Below are 24,716 nucleotides of genomic sequence, written 5' to 3'. Positions count from 1 at the left end.
TCGCGGCCCAGTGGTCCCCGGCCAGAGGGCTGGGGAAATGCATGGCTTTACACGCAGCCGTGTCAGCCGAGGTCTTTGTCATATTAAAGTAGAACATCCTTATTCCATGGTTCATTTCAGCTTCAATCAAGCTGTCCCCCCACCCCTACGTCAGGAGGTTCAGTCTTCTGGGGCTGATTTTAGTCTTATTCCCCGAACTCAGATGATCAAGGGGCTTGTGCCACGGTTATATTTACTGGGTTATGATTTGACCCCTCCAGCGTGAATTTCATTTTGACCCGTCTTCTGGTGTGGATCTTCTCTGTACTTGTTAACAGCCTCGCTGTTGACCGAGTCAGTTTCCTCTTGGATAAATAACTCTATTCCTTTGCAGTTGTGGCATAGATGCAGGCACTAGCCCCGATGCCAGGCAGGTGGGTGTTGTCCTGGCTTTCTCGGACAAACTTAAATGTAGTTTCAGTATTTATGGAAGCTTCACTCGGACAGACAAATGGGAAATCCTAAGATGAGGCATCTACAATTTACTAGTCTCAGATGTCCCTTGGGTTCTTTTTTTTTTTTTTTAAACATCTTTATTGGAGTATAATTGCTTTACAATGGTGTGTTAGTTTCTGCTTTATAACAAAGTGAATCAGTTATACATATACATATATCCCCATATCCCCTCCCTCTTGCGTCTCCCTCCCTCCCACCCTCCCTATCCCACCCCTCTAGGTGGTCACAAAGCACCGAGCTGATCTCCCTGTGCTATGTGGCTGCTTCCCACTGGCTATCTATTTTACATTTGGTAGTGTCTATATGTCCATGCCACTCTCTCCCTCGGGTTCTTATTCAGTCACAGAAAAGGGACAACATTTGAGAATTTGAGAACCAAAGCAGTTTGGGTGAATATTTATTCATTTAGGATTTGTACCGGACCCATTCCCCAAAACTTGAAAACTGCTTATACGTACAAAAGAAAAAGGTGGAAAAGAAACCATCCTTAGAGAGCAGGGCGATGGATGTGACTGCGCACTCGAGAGGCACGCATCTGCCTGGCTGGGTTGCGACTTTGCCGCTGAAATCCTCGGTAAGCAGAGATCCGGCTGCCCCTGCAGTTCTGAATCCAGCAGAGGGAGCAGTCTCTCCCTCTGCAGAGATGAGTTTGCTCTTGGCATGAGACCCAAATGGATCTGTTACAAAGTCATATCAGGTACGATCTACTGGTAGCCCTCTCACAGCACGGGGACAGAGTTTGGATGGTCACAGGGAACACACCTTGAGGGAGGGCCTTCTCGCATGTGGCTAGGAGCTACCATGTTGGACAGGGCAGGTCTAGAGAGGATGAACATAACACCTGACAGGGGTGGGTGTGCTTTCAGGATGAGCTCAGTAGAAGGGTGGGAGGACGACAGGGGAGAGAGGGAGGGAGGGAGGGAGGGAGGGAGTGATCAAATCCACATGAAAGGTACTTAAGGGGCACATCAGATGGGCTCTCTCGTGGATGAGATGTTCCAGTCAAGGCTTGGGCAGGTGCTGGATCTCAGCCACTTCATGGCAGAAACCTCTAACAAGGGCCTGCTGTGCCTGGTTTTATAGCCCTCATTAAATGTGCCCTTAGCTTCAGACACCAGTCACCCAGGCACGGTGGGTCAGGTTGCAATATAAGGTCAAGTTTGTGTTCCCTCCCAAAGGGACACAATCCACTTCAGGACAGACTCAGGCTGCCGGGGCATCTGTGGATAGAACCGGCACTTTCCTTATTAGATGTATCTTCTCAAGGACACACACAAGCCTGTGGGTACGATTTCCAAAGTTCTGCCGTATGTTTTCAGATAGGTGTGACCAGCTCACTACATGCTTTTTCCATTAAAAGAAATTTGTAGCCCTCTGCAGTGGAACGAGATAACTTTTCTGCTGGATGCCAGAACACTGGCCCCCCAGGTACAGTGATTTGGGCCTTGTAAATTGAGCCTACGATGAGTCAGCTGCTTTCTAGGGTGTGCCTTGTGCCAGTGTCCCTAATGCACAGGATTCCTGTCTGCCTATGCCCAAACTGAGTCGTTGAGTTACACGTTACATAGAAGAGCTGTGGGATACAACCCTTTTTTATTTCTTTTTTTCTGATATGGAGCTATCTCCCTGGTACAGTTTTATTTTTTTATTGAAGTATAACTGACCTACAACTCTGTTAGTTCCAGGTGCACAACATAGCAATTTGATATTTCTGTACTTTACAAAATGATCACCACAATACAACCCTATTTTAGACCATTTGAGGTGTGGTATCTCAGAATATTTGTTCCCATCTTGATTTTAGCAGCTGTGCTTGGTTATAGACTCTGAAGTCTTAATAGCTCAGGATGTAGATTGAGATTTTGAATGGTTTTGTCCACAGATGGTTTGGGTCCATTGAATCCAAGGTCAACGAGGGATTAATAAATACTGCAGAATTGTGTTATTGCTCTTTTTTTAAAATTGAGGTATAGTTGATGTACAATATTTTATAAGTTACAGGTGTGCAACATAGTAATTCACAATTTTTAAATGTTATATTCTGTTTATAGGTACTACGAAATATTGGCTATATTCTCGGTGTTGTACAATATATCCTTGTAGCTTATTTATTTTATGCATACTAGTTCGTACCTCTTAATCCCCTACCCCTATCTGGCCCCTACCCTGTTTCTTTTTTCCCCACTGGTAACCAGGATTTTGTTCTCTATATCTACGAGTCTATTTCTTTTTTGTTATATTCACTAATTTGTTGTATTTTTTAGATTCCACATATAAGTGGTATCATACGGTATTTGTCTTTCTCTGTCTGACTTATTTCAGTTAGCATAATACCCTCCAAGTCCTTCCATGTTGTTGCAAATGGCAAAATGTCATTCTTTTTTATGGCTGAGTAGTATTCCATTGTGTGTGTGTGTGTGTGTGTGTGTGTGTGTGTGTGTGTGTACACCACATCTTCTATCTTCTTTATCCATTCATCTGTTGATGGACACTTAGGTTGCTTCCATATCTTGGCAACTGTAAATAATGCTGCTCTGAACATTGGGGGGTGCCTGTATCTTATTGAATTAGTGTTTTCATTTTTGGGGGATATGTACCCAGGAGTGGAATTGCTGGGTCATATGGTAGCTCTATTTGTAGTTTTTTAAGAAAGCTCCATTCTGTTTTCCACAGTGGCTGCATCAGTTTACATTCCCACCAACAGTGTAGGAGGGTTCCCTTTTCTCCACATCCTCGCCAATGTTTGTTATTTGTGTTCTTGTTGATGGTAGCCATTCTGACAGGTGTGAGGTGATCTCATCGTGGATTTAATTTGCATTTTCCTGTGATTAACGATGTTGAGCGTCCTTTTATGTGCCCACTGGCTATCTGCATGTCTTCTTTGGAAAAATGTGTGTTGTATTGCTCTTAACTCTTAATGACATGTAGCAGGATATATCAGCAAACAGTAGGGGAATGGCTGAGGCTAAAAACATTATTACTTGTACAAGGTGTTATTTGGAAGAACCTACTCTCTCACTTCTTGGGTGAAAAAGTAGGGATAGAGTTTTGTAGGATGATTGGCTTATGATTTTGGAGGGGTTGATACAGAACTTTAAAAATTATTTATAATAATAATAATATAAATACTTATACATGATTAAAAACAAAAAAAAGAGAAGGGTTTTAATTAATAGTACAGTGCTCCTCCCTGACCACTTTTCTCATTCCCTAAACATAACCACTGTTACCAATTACTGTGTGTAAGCTACCTTCCAGAAGATTTTTACAGCTATAAATGTAGATACACACTCATGGAAAAATACTTCTCTGCACTTTGCTTTATTTAGTTAATACTGTATCTTGGAGCTTTCTCCCATGTCAGTATATAGGCTTATGCCATTCTTTTGTTCAAAATAGACTTAATTTTTTTATATCAGTTTTAGGCTCACAGCAATATTGAGCAGAAGGTATAGAGTTTTCTCATATACCTCCTGCCCCGACACATGCACAGCCTCCCTCATTACCAACACCCCCCCCCCCCCCGCCACGAGAATGCTACCTTCGTTACAATTGATTAACCTATATTGACAATATTATTATCACCCAAAGTCCATAGTTTACATTACGGTTCACTTTTGGTGGTGTACGTTCTGTGGGTTTAGGCAAATGTATAATGACATGCATCCACCATCAGAGTATCATACAGAGTAGTTTCACTGCCGTAAAAATCCTCTGTGCTCCACCTAGTCATTCCACCCCATACAGCCCGTGGCAACCACTGATCCTTTTACTGTCTTAATGTTTGTCTTTCTAGAATGTCAGATAGTTGGAATCATACACTGTGTTACTTTTACAATTGGCTTCTTTCACTGAGTATGGGCATTGAAGGTTCCTCTGTGTCTTTTCATGGCTTGATTGCTTATTTATTTTTAGCACTGAATAATATTCCATTGTCTTGGATGTAACACAGTTTATTTATCCACTCACTTACTGAAGGACATCTTGGTTGCTTCCAAGCTTTGGCGATTATGAATGAAGAAATTATAAACATCCTTGTGTAAGTTTTTGTTTGGGCATAAGTTTTTAACTCCTTTGGGTAAACATGAAGGAGCAGAATTGCTGGATCATATGGTATGTATGTTTTGTTAGAAACCACCAAACTGTCTTCCAAAGTGACTGTACCATTTTGCATTCCTAGCAGTAATGTGATTTCCTTTTGTTCCACATCCTTGTCAGTGCTTGCTGTTGTCCGCGTTCTGGATTTTTGGCCATTTGGATGTTTTAATTCGATTTTCCCTAATGACAGGATGTGTAACATGTTTTCATATGCTTATTTGCCATCTGTCTATCTTCTTTGGTGACGTGTATGTTAAGGTCTTTGGCCCGTTGTGTTTTTCTTGGTCAGCTTTTGTTTATGTGTATAGTTTTAGAGAAACATTCCAACAAGGCATACACCAACTCTGACTCACATGGTTCATATCTTTAATTTTTCTTTATCTCTTTTTTCCCCAGCATTATTGATATAATTGGCAATGTGATGATTTGGTACACGTATATATTGTGAAATGATTACCATGATAAGATTAGTTAACACCTCCTCACCTAATTACCATTTTTTGTGTGTGTCTGGTGAGAACATTTAAGATCTACCCTCTTAGCAATAGTGTATTATATACCTGAAAATTGCTAATTATTGTCACCTATATTACTGTCTAATAATACTGTATTAGATCCCTAGAACTGATTCATCTTATAACGGGAAGTTTATACCCTATGACCAACATCTCCCCATTTCCCCCACCCTTGCAGCCCCTGGCAACCACCATTCTACTCTGTTTCTATGAGTTTGGCTTTTTTAGACTCCACATGCAGGTGAGATCATACAGTATTTGTCTTTCTGTGTCTGGCTTATTTCACTTAGCATAATACCTTCTTAGATATATCCATGTGTTGAAAAGGCAGAATCTCCTTCTTTTTAATGGCAAATAAGATTCTATGGTGTGTATTTATATACCACATTTTCTTTATCCATTCATCTGTCAATGGTAGTTTCCATGTCTTGGCTATTGTGAATAATGCTGCAATGAGCATGGTGTGTGTGGGGGGTGCAGATATCTCTTTGAGATAGTGATTTCATTTCCTTTGGCTGTATACCCAGAAGTGGGATTTGCTGGATCATAATTCTCTTTTTCATTTTTTGAAGACCCACTGTTTTCCATAGTGGCTGAACCAATTTACCTCCCACCAGCGGTGCGTAAGGATTCCTTTTTCTCCACATCCTCACCAACACTTAGCTCTTGTTTTTTTCACTCTAGCCATTCTGACCGGTGTGAGGTGATAACTCATTGTGGTTTCAATATGCATTTCCCTGATGATTAGTGTTGTTGAGCATCTTTTCATATACCTGTTGGCCATTTGTATATCTTCTTTGGAAAACATCTTTTCATATACCTGGGCCTGGATCCCAGGTCTGCAGGAGAAGACTAGTCACCAGGGACCCTTGGGATGTGGCCCATTTTTAATGGGGTTCTTTGTTTTCTTATTGTTAAGTTTTAAATGTTCTTTGTATATTTTGGATAACAGTCCTTTATTAGATATGCCTTTGGTAAATATTTTCTCCCAGTCTGTGGCTTGTCTTTTCATTTTTTGGCAGTGTCTTTTGCAGAGCAGAATTTTTTAATTTAAATGAAATCCAGCTTATCAATTTTTTCTCTCGTGGATCGTGCCTTTGGTTGTATCTAACAAGTCATCACCAAACCCAAGTCATCTATATTTTCTGCTGTGTTAATCTTCTAGGAGTTTTATCACTTTGTGTGTTATATTTAGGTCTGTGATCCATTTTGACACTGATGCAAGAAATTGAAGACTACACAAAGAGATGGAAAGATACACTGTGTTCTGGGTATCAGTATTCTGTTTAATAGTATTATTAAAATGATGATACTCCCCAAGGCAATCTACCAGTTCAGTGCAATCCCTATCAAAATACCAATGGCATTTTTCACAGAACTAGAACAAATAATTTTAAAATTTGTATGGAAATACAAAAGACCCCAAGTAGCCAAAACAATCTTGAGAAAGAAGAACAGAGCTGGAGGAATCATGCTTCCTGGCTTCAGACTATACTACAAAGCTACAGTAATCAAAACAGTATGGTGCTGGCACAAAAGCAGACACATAGATCAATGGGAGAGAATAGAGAGTCCAGAAATAAACCCATACACTTATGGTCAATTAATCTATGGCAAAGGAAACATGAATATATGATGGAGAAAAGACAGTCTCTTCAATAAGTGGTGCTGGGAAAACTGGACATCTGCATGTAAAAGAATGAAATTAGAACATTCTCTAATGCTATATACAAAAATAAACTCAAAATGGATTAAAGACCTAAATGGAAGACCGTATACTATAAAACTCCTAGAGGAAAACATAGACAGAACACTCCTCATAAATCGCAGGAATATTTTTTTGGATCCGTCTACTGAAGTAAAGGAAATAAAAGCAAAAATAAATGGAAACTAATTCAACTTAGTTCCCTTTGCTGTGCAAAAGCTTTTATCAACAAAACAAAAAGACAATGTACTATGATCCATTTTGAGTTAATGTTTGTGAAGGGTGTAAGGTCTGTGTCTAGATTTTTTTCCCATGTGGTTGTCCAGTTGTTCTAGCACCATTTGTTAAAAAGACTATCTTTTCTCCATTGTATTGCCTTTGCTCCTTTGTCAAAGATCAGTTGACTATATTTATGTCGGTCTATTTCTGGGCTCTGTATTCTGTTCCATTGATCTGTTTGTCTGTTGCTAATACCACACTATCTTGATTACTCTAACTTTATAGTAAGTCTTGAGGCTGTGTAGTTGTCAGTCCTCCAACTTTGTTCTTTTCATTCAGTATTGTATTGGCTATTCTGGGTTTTTTCCTCTCCATATAAACTTGATCAGTTTGTCAGTCACAAGATCATTTGCTGACATTTTGATTGTGATTGCACTGAATCTATAAATCAAATTAGGAAGAACGGAAATCTTGACAGTATTGAGTCTTCCTATCCATGGAATATCTCTCCATTTATTTAGTTCTCTTCTGATTTCTTTCATCAGAGTTCTGTAGTTTTCTTTATATAGATCTTGTGCAAATTTTGTTAGATTTATATCAGGCGTTTATTTGGGGGGGCCGCTAATGTAAATGGTGTTGTGTTTTTTATTTCAAATTCCATTTGTTCATTGCTGATACATAGGAAATTGATTGACTTTTGTATTAACCTTATATCCTGCACCCTTGCTGTAGTTACTTACTAGTTCCAGGAGTTTTTTGTTTTGGGTTTTTTTTTGGGGGGGTGGTGGATTATTTTGTATGATCATGTCCTCTGCAAACAAAGACAGTTTTATTTCTTCCTTCCCAATCTTTATACCTTTTTTTCCTTTTCTTATTGAAGTAGCTGGGACTGCCAGTATGATGTTGAAAAGCAGTGGTGAGAAGGGACATCATTGCCTTGATCCCGATCTTCTAAAGCTTTGGTTTCTCACCCTTAAATATTATGTTAGCTGTAGGTTTTTTGTAGATATTCATTATCAAGTTGAGGAAATTGCCTTCTAGTCCTAGTTTACTGAGAATATCCCATTCTTTTAAACAGCTACAGAACATTTCATTGTATTGAAGAACCATATTTACCATATTTAATTCAACTCTTTGCACACTTGGTCTGTTTCCATTTCTTTTTGCTGTTGTAAGCAGTACTGCTATGAACATCCTGTACATAACTCTTTGGGCACATGTATAAGTATTTTTCTGTAACACGTACCTGGAAGTACAATTATTGGATTAAGAAATATGCATATTTAAATTATTTTAATTCTTTAAATGTTTAAACAGTTACAGACCTGCAGGAAACTTGCAAGTACAGTACATGGAACTTTTCTCCCCCCAATAATTTAAGAATATGTTACCATGCCCTATCATCTCTTCTCCCACAGCATACTTTCCAGTCCGTTTCCTACAAACATCCTTTTGTATATCATCAATGTAACCATCTGAATCAGAAAATTAACATTGATCCGTTAATACTACCTAATCCTAAGACTTCATTCAAGTTTCACCAGTTGTTCCAGTAATATCTAATACAAGGAATTCCCATTTACTATTCACCTAGATTTCCCAGTTTTACCACATTTGCTCTGGTGTGTATATGTATCTCCAAATACTTTTCTTCTGAACAATTTCACAATCAGTCCCAAACATGATGCCCATTACCTCTTGATACTTCAGTGTGCATTTCTTAAAAACAAGGACACCCTCCTCCACAACCAGAGTACGTCCATCAAGATCAGGAAATTGACAGTGATCCAGTATTACCATCTAGTCCACAGACCTCATTCAGATTTCACTGGTTGTCCCAATGATGATCTTTATAGGTTCAGGATCCAATCCAGGAACACCTGTTGGATTTAGCTGTCATGATTTCCCTGATCTCAGGGACTGCGGTCTCTCAGTGCTTATTCAGTGCTGAAAGCTGTTGCCTCGTGTTTTGTCTATTTTATGGTTGTTTATGATGGGAAAGCTAATCTGATACCAATTATTTCATCATAGCAAGAAGCAGAAGTCTACTTTAGAATTTTAGAAGCTAGGTTATTAAGTGTAAGACTTTTATTTTATTGGTGGATTATATGCTTTATTCCCATAAAATATTGCTCTTTTCCTGTTTAGAGGTTTAGGTCTTAAATTTTATCTTTGTCTTATATTAATATTGTTTCCTTCCTGTTAGCATTTGCCTGATATATTTCTCTATTTTATATACATATATATGTTTATATATATGCTTATATATATGTTTATATATATATGTTTATATATATATGTTTTGTTTTAGGTGTATATTTTGTCAACAGCATATAGTAATTTTTTATCCCATTTATCTTTTTTTAAAAAATTTATTTGGCCACGTTGGGTCTTCTTTGCTGCGCACAGGCTTCCTCTAGTTGTGGCGAGCAGGTGCTACTCTTCGTTGTGGCGTGCAGGCTACTCTTCATTGCGGTGCACAGGCTTCTCATTGCGGTGGCTTCTCTTGTTGCAGAGCATGGACTCTAGGCGCACGGGCTTCAGTAGTTGTGGCACACAGGCTCGGTAGTTGTGGCGCACGGGCTTAGTTGCTCCGCGGCATGTGGGATCTTCCTGGACCAGGGCTTGAACCCGTGTCCCCTGCATTGGCAGGCAGATTCTTAACTGCTGTGCCACCAGGGAAGTCCCCATTTATCTTTTGATAGGAGATTTACTCTATTTACACTCACTTTTTACTGATATGATTGTACATATTATGTTAAAGTCCATGTTTTCTATTTAACATGTTTCTGTTTCTTTTTTCTGTTTGGTGACTTTTGTTGAATTGAATTTTAGTTGTTGGTGTTGACCTTTCTTTTTTTTTCTTGAATAAGTTAGAGGTTATATATCATATAACTCTTCTTTTAGTGATTACCCCTTTTTTTTTGCTATAGAAAATGTATTTTTAAAAATAAACTTTCTAAGAACAGTTTTAGATTTACAATGCAAAGCTAGTACAAAGAGTTCTAATGTGCTCTACGCCCAGTTTCCCTCATTATTAACATTTTATATTAGCATGGTACGTTTGTCACAATTAATGAACCAACACTGATACACTATTATTAACTAAAGTCCATACTCTATTCATACTTACTTAGTTTTTACTTAAAGTCCTTTTTTTGTTCTAGGATCCAATCAAGGGTACCACATGACTTTCCATCATTACATCTCCTTAGGCTCTTCAGGCTATGCCAGTTTCTCAAACTTTGTTTTTGACAACCTTGACAGTTTTGAGGAGTATTAGTCAGGTATTTTGTAGGATGCCCCTCAATTGGAATTTCTCTGATGTTTTCCTTATGATTATACTGGGGTTATAGAGTTACACTTCCTTGAGAGGAAGACCACACAGGTATAGTGCCCTTGTCATCACATCATATCAAGGGAATATAGTATCAATATGACTCATCACTGTTAAAGTTAACCTTGATCGCCTGGCTGATGTAGAGTTTGTCAGGTTTCTCCACTGTAAAGTTACTATCTCTTCCCCCCACCTTCTCATACTGTAATCTTGGAAGGAAGTCAACACTTACGGAGAGGAGAAATATCTATATAAATTAATTTGAATTCTTCTATTCCCTCCTTTTTATGTTTTTGTTCAATTATTTATATCAGCCTGGACTCATGGAAATTTATTTTATACTTAGGGTCATAATCCAATACCACTTTATTTTGCTGCTTAAAATTGTTCCAGCTTTAGCCATTGAGAACTCTTTCAGTCGGCCCTGTGGTCCTTTGACATATACCAACCAATATCAATATATTTTAAAGTACTTCCTAGCACTGTAAGATGCTCCAAACTCATCTAGATATTTCCTGCCCCAATTCTAGAATCAGCCATATCTCCAAGGAGCTCTGGTTCCATTTACTGGAGAATGGTATTTAGAAACCAGGATCTGGGTGCTCGGTGTGTTCATTGCTACTGGGGTGTTGTTGCTTCTAGGTCTTTTCACCTGACAGAGCAAGGGAATATATATCTGCATACTAACCCATGTTTATACACATGTTTATGAATATTTCTGTATGTAACCATCTGTATATATATCAAGCTAAATGTGGTTCATACTGAGGTCTCCAACTCCGATCCACTATCACATAGATCATTCTAGCCTTCTCTCCTTATCTGTAACCTCCCTCTCCAACAGTGAGAAACCTGGCTTTTATAATCCACTGTCCATTTACTTATTTGTTCAACTTCAGTATATATGCATAGTGGTTTGCTTGAGAGTTAATGTATATACCCCCATGGGAAACTACATGCCCATCTAGAGGGAATGAAAGCTGTCAAGTTCAATAGCAGTCAGGGTTGGGCAGATGGGTCCACTTCGGAGGACAAATTCTCTTGTGAAAAACTCTTCCTCAGCGCCTTTTTAGTTATGTGTAATTAGTCAGAGATACTAGTCTAGGTGTAGTTGCTGGGATCAGGGGGGAAGGTGCCCTGGGTTGCCAAAATGCAGAGCAGCCTTTGTGTGAGAGACGGGATGGGGTGGAAGAACTTGTCCATTATCAGTGGAGTTTTTGGGCTCTGACACTCCCTGTTGCAAAAGTCATACTATAAAGTTTTTTTTAGTAAGATTGTACTTCATGTTTCATACAGTTGAGCCTTCAGCCTTCAAGTAGACTGAAGACTGTTTTGTTGTTGTTGTTGTTTTGGTAGCAATAGGTTACTTGTCAAAGGATATCAATTCAATATATCTTTGGGTGGTTTCAACTGATTTCCTCTTGTGGCATTATCTTCATGACACTGTCTAAAGGGAAGTGACCATTACAAGAGTATTTCAGTATTATTTTGTGTCTTGCAAAGGCAGTTACATTTAAAAATCTTTTTTTTTTTTTTTTTTAATTTTTAGGATCTGGGGACGTTGGTTTCAGTCTGGAGGATGCATTGGAAGAAACTTCCTCAGTAAAGCGTGAGTAGTAAATCAAACTATTGAAAGCAAATAATAATGCTTAATAGGCATTACCCATTCAGAATACACATTCAGGGAAAACAATAGGTGGCCTGTATTTCACTTGATCAGGTATAACATGGTTATCATAAATTGCATTATTTAAAGAAAATCTGAATATTTAAAATCCTTTGTTTCCTTTGTGGAGAATACCAAAAATGTGCAATAACTGATACAGGATTTTCTCTGGCTCAAGTCATAGCCTTTACTGGTGTGACACCTCAGCAGTGGCCTCCAAGGACTATCTTTTTCTAGCTCAGAAAAAGATACTTGGAAATGGATAAAGGATTTGTTTCTCCTTTTAGATCTTTTTATAACAGGTATTCTTAGAACGGTATCTACAGGTAGTCTCTCAAATGCTAAGCTTTGTCATCAGTTTCTCTTTACATTTTTTTGAGAAAAAAATTTAAACCATTCTTTTAAAAAAATGCATGAATGCTTAGAAAGTAAAGTTGATATTTCCATTGATCCCTCCCCATCCTACAATACCCACTCCCATCCCAAGAGGGAGCTTCCTAAGTCAGTTTGAGATATGCTGGTCCCAACTAGGTTTCTCTGCTGTTGTGAACATCTGTACTCATAGATTATTCAGTGATTTTGTTTTACATAACATGTGTAGGGCTGTTTTTCATTTCAGTTATATGTATTTCACAACTTTTAAAAAAACTGAATATGTATTGAAGACCTGAGTGAATATAGCTATCTACGTTAGTTTCCTTTCTTACAGGCAGCTGTAACAAAGTACCACAGACTGGGTGGCTTAACACCACAGAAATTTATTCACAGTTCTTGAGGCCAGAAGTCCAGAATCAAGGTGTCGGTAGGACCATACGCCTACTTGAAGGCTCTAGGGGAAGAATGCCTCCTTGCCTAGCCTAGCTTCCGGCGGCTCCAGGTGATCCTCGGCTTGCAGTTGCATGGCTCCAGTCTCTGCCCCCGTCTTCACTTGGCCTTCTCCTTGTGTGTGTGTCTTCTCCTCTTCAGTCTCTTATAAGGACACTTTTTGTTGGTTTTAGAGCCCATCTGGATAATCTTGAATGATCTCATCTCAAGATCTTTACTTAATTACATCTGCAAAGACCCTTTTTCCAAATAAGGCCACATTCGTAAGTTCTGGAGCTTAGGACTTGGCTATATATTTTGGGGGCCACTATTAAACACACTATATTATCTATATATCTGTATTTTTATACCTATATCTCATTCACAAGCGTATGCTTCATGGAGCTGGCATTCCAGTGGTGTGGCTTTGGCCATGGCCAGTGATGCCACTTCTTACTGGCAGGCACGTGGTTTGTTTCTGTTTTGCACAATTACAAATGGGACTTCAGTGAACATTCTGGTCTATTTCCTTTGTGTCCAAGTATAATGAAACTATCAGGCCAAAGGGTTTATGTATTTTATATTTTAATAGATTTTGACAAATTGTTTCCACAATGCATGTGCCATCGTCTACTCCCACCGATACTGTTACAAGAGTACCTTTTTCCCCCAGACCCGTACCATCGCCAGATTTTACCAATCAAAAACATTTTACCAGTATCATGGACAAAAAAATCATATATTTTTTTGCCATTTGCATTTTCCTCTTGGTGAATTGTCTGTTCATATCCTTTCCCCATTTTTCTGCCAGGTTGCTTGTCTTTTTTTTTTTTTTTTTTTTAATGAGTTTGAGAGGTCTCTTTGTATATTCAGGACTGAGAAAGGCACGGGCTCTGGAGTTAGACTGCCTGTGTCTGAACCCTGCCTCTGCCACTTATTAACTGTTACCTTGGGTGAGTTATCTGACTTCTTTGCACCTCAGTTTCCTCATCTGTTGCATGAGGTTAATAATAATAAATTAATAATAATTGTAAGGGTTATATAACAATCTTGAAAGAGAAGAAAAAGTTGGAGGACTCGCACTTCTAAAGTTCAGAACTTACTACAAACCTGCAGTAATCAAGATAGCGTGGTACTTATCATAAAGATAGACATAGAGTTCAATGGAATAGAATTGAGAGTCTAGAAATGAACCATTACATCTATGGCCAGTTGACTTTTGACCAAGATGCCAAGACTATTCAATGGGGAAAGAATGGTGTCTTCAATAAATGGTGCTGAGACAATTGGATATCCACATGCAAAAAGTGAATTTGGATCCCTGCCTTATACATTATACAAAAATTAACTCAAAATGGATCATATACCTAAAAATGAACTTCTAAGAGCTTTATAGTTTTGTGTGTGGTGTGAGGTGAGAGCCTTGAGCATTCTCAGGTCTTTCCTGAGCATGTCCACAGTCCTGTACATGCAGGTGGCCTTTTAGATTCCCAGGAAAATAAATATACTTAATTTATTAGCAGTGATGGTTTTAATGGAATTGTTTAACATTTCCGAAACCAATCATGACCAAACAACAAAACAAACACAGTAAGTATAAACAGACACCTAACTAGTAAATTTGTTAATTTCCTGATGGAGGACTTTTTAATATTTATATCCCTTTGTCAGTTGTGCACCGGCTTTTCTGATCTTCATCAGCACCCATCAGCCAGTGTGTCTGGGACCTGTAGGACCACCAGCACATGGTGTCTTCGGTTGAATGACATCCTTCAAGACCACATCACTCTGCCATCCTTTTTTTCTATCTTGGCTTGCATTTCATGCAACTGAGGTTTCAAAGAGATAGGCCCGTCCATCTCTCCTTGGCTCAGTTGTTTTTCCGGTTGGAGAACATTCTACTTTGTACATTGTACATTTCTTGTTGAAAAAGTCCCTGACACCTTGGTCAGGGTATTTGTACATGACATTCATTCATCCATTCAACAGTGTTTATTGAGTGCTTGCTTGTTGCCAGGCACTTCTCCAGTTGCTGGGCATACCATGTGGACTAGGTCATTGCCCTCATGGAGCTGTTCTCTCCAGAAGGACACAGACAGTACATAAAATAATTTCAGATATTATAGAGTACTCTGGAGCAGATACAGTAGGGTGATGGGGCAGGGAGGGCCCCAAAAAGGGTTGGCTACTTTAGATCAAGCAGTAGAGACCTCTCTGAGGAAAGGTGACATGCAAGAGCAGGGAAAGGGCCTTCAAGGCCAAGGGATCAAGTGTAAGAGCCCTGAGGCAGAAAAGAACTGGGTTGACTCAGGCCTGGAAGGTGGCCTGTGTGGCCAGAGTGTGGAGGATGTTGGAGAAAAGGAGAAGTTGGCAGGGGCTGGATCATATAGGTTGTTATTGGGCACAGTGACCACTTTATTCTAAGTACAAGGGGAAGCTCCTGCAATATTTTTTTAAAAGCTTTATTTAGAGATAATTCCCATACCATACAACTCACCTATTTAAAATGTACAATTCAGTGGCTTTTAGTATATTCACACGGTTGTGCAACCATCACTATAGCCAATTTTAGAACATTTTTATCACCTTAAAAGAAACATTGTACCCTTGACTTATTACCCTCTGATCCCCTGATTCTTCACCTCCCCCCACAGCCCCTGGCAACCACTGATCTCCTTTCTGTCTCTCTGGATTTCCCTGTTCTGGGACATGTCAGTGGAGTCATATAATATGTGGACTTACTTTTGGCTGCTTTTACTTAGCATAACACTTTCAAGGTTCACCATGTTGCTTTCAGAATTTTGCCCCTCCCTCTCCCCGCCTTCACTCCCCACTTCCCTCCATCTCTCCCGTCATCTCTCCCTTTTTCTCTCTGTGTGCAATCATCTCACGGGGAACCCACTTCTGCTTTTGCCGAATCAAGCTTCTTATGAGTGCCCCGATTTTCTCCGAATGCCGTGGCACTGTCGTTAAGCCACACCCAGAGGTGCGGCACACCTTACAAAGAGGCGCTCCGGCAGGAGTGCAGTGTTGCTGGCAGCATTTGCTGAGCATCAGAGAATCCTTTCTAAGTTTGTCATTTTGAGCAAGGCTTCAAAGAAACAGATGTCTTTATTTTAGGAGCTCTTTGCTTTGATGACGGTGACCTACTATTCTAATTCCTTGATAAGTAGCTAGACTTTGCTCATCTCAATTATGGATGATAATAAATCCCATTCAAAGGCTCACAACAAGAAAATCTGTAGTTAATGGTATCTTAAAAGTGCACAAATCCAAGGTCATGCTCTGTATCACTGCAGGCTCAGGCTCTGGCACAGCATCGGGTTCCCTAGACATGTAAGGAGCACACTCTCTTGAACTGGCACCTGCAGATCTTCCGAGAAACCAGGCTCCTCAGAAGCTGTGAGTAGTAGGGCAGAGCTCCACAAAGCTATCGTGATCAAGACGGTGTGGCACAGCATAAGGATAGAACAGAAATCAGAGTCCCCCAAGTAAACCCTTCACATCTACGTTCAGTTGATTTTTTTTTTAAGCTGGAAGAAGAAATATTTTTACACAAGCACTGCATGAAGCATACGGATTTTAAGCTAATATTATATAAGTGGCAATTGCTTGTCTGAAAGTTGCACAAATAATGGTTTCAGTAATGTCATTGCTCTTTCCTAAGTATACATATCACCATAATATAAGGTATACATAAGGAGCCTCATTTAGACAGGTAAGCTGTACTTCTTCGTATTATAGGTGCAAAGTCAAATGGAAATTATAGATATAAAACTATCTCTAAACTGATGATCTAGATTTTAAAAAATACATAATGACAACAGATTATCACTTGTGGTTCCCTTACCGTAAAAATCCATCCACTGGTGTGGCCTCCACATTGAAGTATGCATTCGTGTACCCAAAGCCTTCGCAAAGAGTGAAGGAAGTATGATCATTTTAAGAGAAAGACTTTCCATATTCTCAACTTCCCTATATACTTTTACTGAAACTGAATTGTGGTAGAATGCACATGCAGTTGTGATGATGTTCTCCTTTCCCACCCTTCCCTCTTTGTAAATAATCTATTGAAGTAAAATTCACGTAACATAAAATTAGCCATTTTAAAGCGAACAATTCAGTAGCATTTTAAGACATTCACCGTGGTGCAACCACCACCTCTATCCAGTCCTAAAACATTTCCATTACTCCAGAGTAAGAACCCTTACCCATTAAGCAGTTTCTCCTCATTTCTCCCTCCCCCTAGCCCCAGACAATCATCAGTCTACTTTCTGTATCAGTTGACTGATCTCTCCAAGATATTTCATATAAATAGTATCATATAATGTGGGACCTTTTGTCTTTGGCTTCTCTCACATAGCATAATGTTTTGGAGGTTCATCCACCTTATAGCATGTATCAGTGTTTCATTCCTTTTTATGTCTGAGTAATATTCCATTGTATGGATAGACCACAGTTTTATCTATTCATCAGTTGATGGACATTTGACTGTTTCCATCTTTTGGCTATTATGAAGAATGCTGCTGTGAACATGCATGTACATGTTTTTGTTTGCATGTACATGTTCTTGTTTGAATACCTGCTTTTAATTCTTTAGGGTATATACCCTGGGAGTGGAATCACAAGGTCATATGGTCATTCTGTGTTTAACTTTTGGAGGAACTGCCAAACTTTTTTCCACAGTCGCTGTACCATTTTACATTCCTACCAGCAGTGTATGAGGATTCCAATTTTTCCACATCCTCACCAGCTTATTTTCCTTTTTCCCCCCAGACTTTTGTACCCTTTGACTGACACCTCCTCCATTTCCCTCTCCCCCAAGCCCCTGGTGACCACCATTCTACTCTCTATGAATTTGACTATTTTAGATTCCTCATAAAAGTAGAGTCATGTAGTATTTGTTCTTTTGTGTCTGGCTTACTTCATTTAGCATGATGTCCTCCAAGTCCATCCATGTTGTCCCAAAGGGCAGGATTTTCTTATTTTTTAAGGATGAATACTATTCCATTGCATGTATATGCCACGTTTTCATCATCCAGTCATCCATCAATGGACACTTGAGTTGTTTCCATATTGTGGCTATTGAGATTAATGCTACAGTGAACTTGGACATGTTGATACCTCTTTGAGATCCTGATTTCATTTCTTTTGGATATATACCCAAAAGTAGGATTGCTGGATCAAATGATAGTTTTTCTTTTTAATAAATTTACTTATTTTTTATTTATTTATTTTTGGCTGCATTGGGTCTTCATTGCTGTGCGGGCTTTCTCTAGTTGCAGAGAGCAGGGGCTACTCTTCGTTGTGGTGCGCAGGCTTCTCTTGCAGAGCACGGGCTCTAGGCACGTGTGCTTCAGTAGTTGTGGCTCACGGGCTCCAGTAGTTGTGGCTCATGGGCTCTAGAGCTCAGGCTCAGTAGTTGTGGCGCACAGGCTTAGTTGCTCCGCGGCATGTGGGATCTTCCCAGACTAGGGCTCGAACCCGTGTCCCCTGCATTGGCAGGCAGATTCTTAACCACTGCACCACCAGGGAAGTCCCCAAATGATAGTTCTGTTTTTCATTTTTTTGAGGAACCTCCATACTGTTTTCCATCGTGGGTGTACCATTTTACATTCCCACCGACAGTGTAGGAGGGGCTCCTTTTTCTCCACAACCTCATCAACACATTATCTTTTGTTTTTTTGATAGTAGTCATCCCAACAGGTATGAGATGATGTCTCATTGTGGTTTTGATTTGCATATCCCTGATGATTAGTGATGTTGAGCATCTTTTCATGTACCTGATGGCCATTTGTATGTTTTCTTTGGAGAAATGTCTAAGTCCTTTGCCCATTTTTTAAAATTGAAGTATAGTAGTTGATGTACAATATTATGTAAGTTACAGGTGTACAGTTTAGTGCTTCACAATTTTTAAAGGTTATACTCCATTTATAGTTATTATAGAATATTGGCTGTATTCCCTGTGTTGTGCAGTATATCCTTGTAGCACATTTTATATATAATAGTTTGCACCTCTTAGTCCCCTACCCCTATCTTGCCCCTCCCCCCTTCCTTCTCCCCACTGGTAACTACTAGTTTATTTTCTATATCTGTGAGTCTGATTCTTTTTTAAGTATTCACTAGTTTGTTTTATTTTTTAGATTCCACATATAAGTGCTATGATACAGTATTTGTCTTTCAGTTAGCATAATACCCTCCAAGTCTTTCCATGTTGTTGCAGATGGCAAAACTTCATTCTTTTTTATGGCTGAGTAGTATTCCATTTGTGTGTGTGTGTGTGTGTGTGTGTGTATGTGTGTGTGTGTATATACACATCACTTCTTTTTCCATTCATCTGTTGATGGACACTTAGTTTGCTTCCATATCTTGGCAATTGTAAATAATACTGCTGTGAACATTGTGGTGCATGTATCTTTTTGAATTAGTGTTTTGGGGTTTTTTTTGGATATATACCCAGGAGTGCAATTGTTGGGCCATATGGAAGTTCTATTTTTAGTTTTTTAAGAAACCTCCATACTGTTTTCCACAGTGGCTGGACCAATTTACATCCCTACCAACAGTGTAGGAGGGTTCCCTTTTCTCCACATTGTTGCCACCATTTTTTTGGTGTGGTCTTTTTGATGATAACCATTCTGACAGGTGTGAGGTAATATCTCATTGTGGTTTTGATTGGCATTTCCCTGATGATAAGTGATGTTGAGCCTCTTTTCATGTGTCTGTTGGCCATCTGCATTTCCTCTTTGGAAAAATGTCTATTCAGTTCTTCCCATTTTTTAATCGGGTTGTTTGTTTTTTTGATGTTGAGTTGTATGAGCTGTTTGTATGTGTTGGATGTTAATGCCTTATCGATCAGTCATTTGCAAATATTTTCTCCCATTCAGTAGGTTGTCTTTTCGTTTTGTCAGTGGTTTCCTTTGCTGTGACAGAAGTTTTAATATGTTGTGTTTTTATTTTCATTCATCTCAGTTTATTTTATGATTTCCCTTGTGATTTCTTCTTTGAACCATTGGTTATTAGGAGTGTGTTGTGTAATTGCTATATAGCTGGAAATTTTTCAAATGCCCTTCTGTTAATGATTTCTATTTTCATTCCATGGTGGTTGGAGAACACAATTTGTATGATTTCAGACTTTTAAAATATACTGAGGTATGTTTTGTAGCCTAGCTTGTGGTCTTTCTTGGAGAATGTTCCATGTGTAATTGAGTAGAATGTGTTTCCTATTTTGAGGGCATGCCTTCTATAGATGTCTGGTAGATCTAGTTGGTTTATAGTGTCGTTCAAATCTTGTATTTCCCTTTTGTTCTATTTATGATTGAAAGGATTGTATTGAGATCTCCAACTATTGTTGAATTGTCTATCCTTCCCTTCAGTTTGTTACGTTTTACTTCATATATTTTGGGGGTTCTGTTGTTAGGTGCACATGTTTAAAATTTTATATCTCACTGCTGGGTTTATCCTTTTATTATTATAAAATGTCACTCTTTGACTCCTATGACAATTTTTGTCTTAAAGACTATTTTATCTGATAATAGTGTAGCTCTCCCAGCTCTCTTATGGTTGCTATTTGCATAGTATACCTTTATCCATCCTTTTACTTTCAACCAATTTCTATTTTTGCTGTTTTTTTTCTGAGTAGTTGATTAATTATTGAATGGTTGCTGTGCATAAAGCCAAACCTGTTTCATCTCTGCCTCTCCCATTACTTAAATTTCATTTCCCTCTTCTACCTCTAATTGTAGGAACAGTTACAGCATAGTCTTTTTTGGGGGGCTTCATTATTTTTATTTTTATTTTTTTAACAACACAGTCTTGATGTTTAAGGAAAGAAACTATTGGAAAACTCATGGCATGCTACGTAATTGATGTGCAAGAAGTCCACAATTTTAAAGGAATATGGTTGAGCTGAAAGACCTAGTATTAACAGCAGTAACCACACTTATATAAAATACTTTGTTGGTGTTGTAACCACTTTCAGTTTATGAGACACTCCCATACTCTACTGGAACATAACGTCACTTCATCCCTGGGCAGTATTATCTGTGATTACGGTGCCAGGTTGAGAGTGGTGACAACCAAGGCTTGGAGCTCTCAGGGGTTGTGCTCAAGCTCTGGAACCCCCTGAAGCATGTGGTCATCTCCTGTCGATCTGGGCTCAAGTCCCAGCTCCACTAATCACCAGATCAAATGTGGGATCATGTCCACCTCACCACCCATCCTGTGAAGAAAAGCAAGCAGAACTCGTCTCATGTAAACCTTCTTACATCTCTTTGTCATCCTCAAGGTGATTCTTCAGAGGCATTAGAGGGGCCTCAAGGACCAGGACAGGAGTGCTGTACTCATGCTGTGACTTCCCTGAGCCGTGCAGTGGCTGCTGTGTGTTGTTACTAACTGTGCTCCCCCTGCTGTCCCCTTTCCCCCTTTTAGAGAGATGGGACCATGTCACCACCACAACCAGGAGACCGGGAGCGACCAGAGCTCCAGCAAAGCCTGCAGGTAACACGGCTGTTCTGAGGAGGGCACTAAGGAGGGACCCCGTGGAGCTCCCTCTGGGGTAGTATCCAGTTGAACTACCCATAGTTTTAAGTCCTGTGTGTGCAATGCCAACCAAGACCTTCATCTGAACACTGGGTTTAACTTAATAGAGTATGACCAGTCACTATGACTTCTGTGTGTTTTATGAAAAGTCCTGCTTGGGAGAATCTCAAGAGAAAAATGCATTTGGACTTCCTCCCCTTTTCAACCATTTTACACTCTAAGATCAGGGAAGATATAATTGTTTAGGTTTTATGAAGCCCATCAAACATTTTCTTTAGGCAGTTGGAGCATTTTGAAATGGCATTTGCTTAACAGTGTCATCTTTCACTGAAGGATTTTGGAACTTGTTGCTTCTTTGTGACTCTTTCCTGGAGCTGTTTTAACTTTTCTCCAGATGGGCCATTTTACTATTCAGATATCTTCACTGATATAAAGAGAAACGTAGCCTCGGGGTGGGGAGCGCAGTCATTGCTCCCATCTGGCAACTTGTTACTAGTACTTAAGGAGCATGCTACCATGTTCCTTGAAGTGGATAGCTACCTTTCTTCTGAAGAGACAGTCATGACCCAAAAGAGTGAGTGCTGCTTTACAGTTTGCCCTCACGTCTTCACATCTGCACCCTCAAAGAGGTGCATTGTGACCACGTAGCCTCCCTCTTGATTGTCCAGTTTCTGACTCTATGCAGCTGGTTTTGAATCTTGGGTTAATACCTATAATCAGTGAGTTTACTGTTAAAATGGTCTGACTGCTGGCCTAAGCAAAGCATGTGTGGGAATATAAAGTAGTGGAAAATTGGTAATAAATTGCAAAGGCAGAAAGCAGTAACTTGCTCCATCCTGTTGGTATTTTCATTATCAGTGTCTGTAGAAGGAGTCAGACCCCAATTTAAGTTTCTTTGTCTTAACTCATTGATTTCGCTGATCAGCAGAGCCCATGAATGTTGACTTGTTTTTTTGGAATCTTGTACCCAGTTGTTAATCAGTTGGCTGTTTTTTTTTATGTTTTGGGGCTCACTGAAGGTAGTAAATTTGACTTGGCTGATGCTTTGGATGATCAAGATCATGGCCACAGGAAGCCGAGTGCAGGAGGAGGAGGTAAGTCATAGCTGGTTGAAGGCACAGGCCAGTGCTGTAGCTCCCTGGTCAGGGTGTAACTCATTAACTACAACAGCCCGCAGAGCCACTCCTGGCCTAGCAGAGCTGGGGGCACTTCAAGGCCCAGGAGAACCCTACAACAGTGGTTCTCAAACGTTTTGGTCTCAGGACTCCTCAAATTATGGAGGATCTCTATTGAGGTGTTGGTCACGTCTATCAATATTTATCATCTTTGAACTTAAAACAGAAAAAAAAATTTTTAATATTTTTATTAATTTTAAATGAACAATAATACAGCCATATCTGTTAACATAAATAGCATATTTTTATGGTAAATGACTACGCTTTGCAAGACAAAAACAGAATTTAGTGGGAAGATTTTTTTGTATATTTTTGAAAATTTCTGTGATCTCTGTCCTAGTGGAAGAGCTGGACTCTCACATCTGCTTCTAGATTCAATTGTTGTGATATATTGTTATGGTTGAAGTATATGAAGGAAATCTGGCTTCCTATAAATATGCAGCTGGAAAAAGGAGGAATATTTCAATTGACTATTCATGTAATTATGGACATTCTTCTTTGATATGAGACAAAAATTCAGCCATTGGTTGTTTCTTACAGGTTAAGTGCAGTGTGGAGTATGAAACCGTATTAATGAATCTTCCATCCTTGACCCCAGTGAACCCGCCTCTCTTATCCTTTGAATGGATCTTTTACTGGTCGTGGTTTGGGAGCATCGTGCACTGGTCCCTGGGAAAATGTCGGTGCCCTGCCTTATGCAGACCTTCCCGGTGTTGACGCATTTCATTCTACATCAGAACATCACATTTGTTACTATCACCACCCATCTCATTGGAAAAAGTCTTTAAGTATTGGGAAGCTGTCAAGCTCAAAGTAGTAGTTTTTCAAAATTCTTAATGTTGCTTGAAATCTTAAATTTTACCATTGGCAAAAAATACTGTTAGTTGTTTCCCTTGAAGTGATGGGCTCACTTCATTCATTTTCAAGAAAATGTCTGTCAGATCTTCAAGTCAGTATGACCGTAGTCGTACTACTGAATCCTTCAAGGAAGAACCTTGTATGAGAGAAGTGGCTAGCACTGCTTAGAACTGATACAGTCGCGCAAATGCTTTTCCTGTGTCAACCTCTGTATTTTGAGGTGGCACAGAAATGCTTTAAACATACTTGCTGTTTTATCAGAATATTAAGAGGGCACACTTTCATAAAAGTAATAATTTTTCTGCTCATATTCGTTTTCCAGTACTGCCTAACATATTACCACAAACTTGCTGGTTTAAAACAATTTTCAATTATTGGATTGGCCAAAAAGTTCGTTCGGGGTTTTTGTTGGTTTTTTTTTTGCCAATCCTATATTTTCTTTTTTTTTTTTTTTAGCATCTTTATTGGAGTATAATTGCTTTACAATGTTGTGTTAGTTTCTGCTTTATAACAAAGTGAATCAGGGATATGTATACATATATCCCCATATCCCCTCCCTCTTGTGTCTCCCTCCCACCCTCCCTATGCCACCCCTCTAGGTGGTCACAAAGCACTGAGCTGATCTCCCTGATCTCCCTGTGCTATGCGGCTGCTTCCCACTAGCTATCTATTTTACATTTGGTAGTATTTATAAGTCCATGCCACTCTCTCACTTCGTCCCAGCTTACCCTTCCCCCTCCCCTCAAGTCCATTCTCTACGTCTGCATCTTTATTCCTGTCCTGCCCCTAGGTTCTTCAGAACCTTTTTTTTAGATTCCATATATATGTGTTAGCATAGTGTATTCGTTTTTCCCTTTCTGACTTACTTCACTCTGTATGACAGACTCTAGGTCCATCCACCTCACTACAAATAACTCAATTTCGTTTCTTTTTATGTCTGAGTAATATTCCATTGTATATATGTGCCACATCTTCTTTATCCATTCATTGTCGATGGACACTTAGGTTGGTTCCGTGTCCTGGCTATTGTAAATAGTGCTGCAATGAATGTTGGGATACACGTCTCTTTTTGAATTATGGTTTTCTCAGGGTATATGCCCAGGAGTGGGATTGCTGGGTCATATGGTAGTTCTATTTTCTGTTTTTTAAGGAACCTCCATACTGTTCTCCATAGTGGCTGTATCAGTTTACATTCCCACCAACAGTGGAAGAGTCCAACCCTATATTTTCTAAGTTTCTCTGTGCTGCTGAAGTCCAGATGTTTAACTGTCAAACCTTTCTTGACAAAATGACCTTGATTCTCAAC

General features: G+C 39.3%; 1 protein-coding gene across 1 annotated transcript in view; it reads left to right on the top strand.

The window, feature by feature from the left end:
• CD99L2 (CD99 molecule like 2) overlaps positions 1-24,716 on the top strand; it is a 104,421-nt gene that overhangs the window by 39,707 nt on the left and 39,998 nt on the right. The window contains exons 2-4 of the mRNA XM_061178870.1: positions 11,919-11,978; positions 21,267-21,335; positions 22,397-22,471. Coding sequence (XP_061034853.1) covers positions 11,919-11,978; positions 21,267-21,335; positions 22,397-22,471 — 204 coding nt within the window. The remainder of the gene's footprint in view (positions 1-11,918; positions 11,979-21,266; positions 21,336-22,396; positions 22,472-24,716) is intronic.

The sequence above is a fragment of the Eubalaena glacialis genome, chromosome X, assembly GCF_028564815.1.
Source record: "Eubalaena glacialis isolate mEubGla1 chromosome X, mEubGla1.1.hap2.+ XY, whole genome shotgun sequence".
NCBI classification, from domain to species: domain Eukaryota; kingdom Metazoa; phylum Chordata; class Mammalia; order Artiodactyla; family Balaenidae; genus Eubalaena; species Eubalaena glacialis.
Note: the sequence above shows the minus strand (reverse complement) of the source record. Positions and strands in the feature narration are given on the sequence as shown.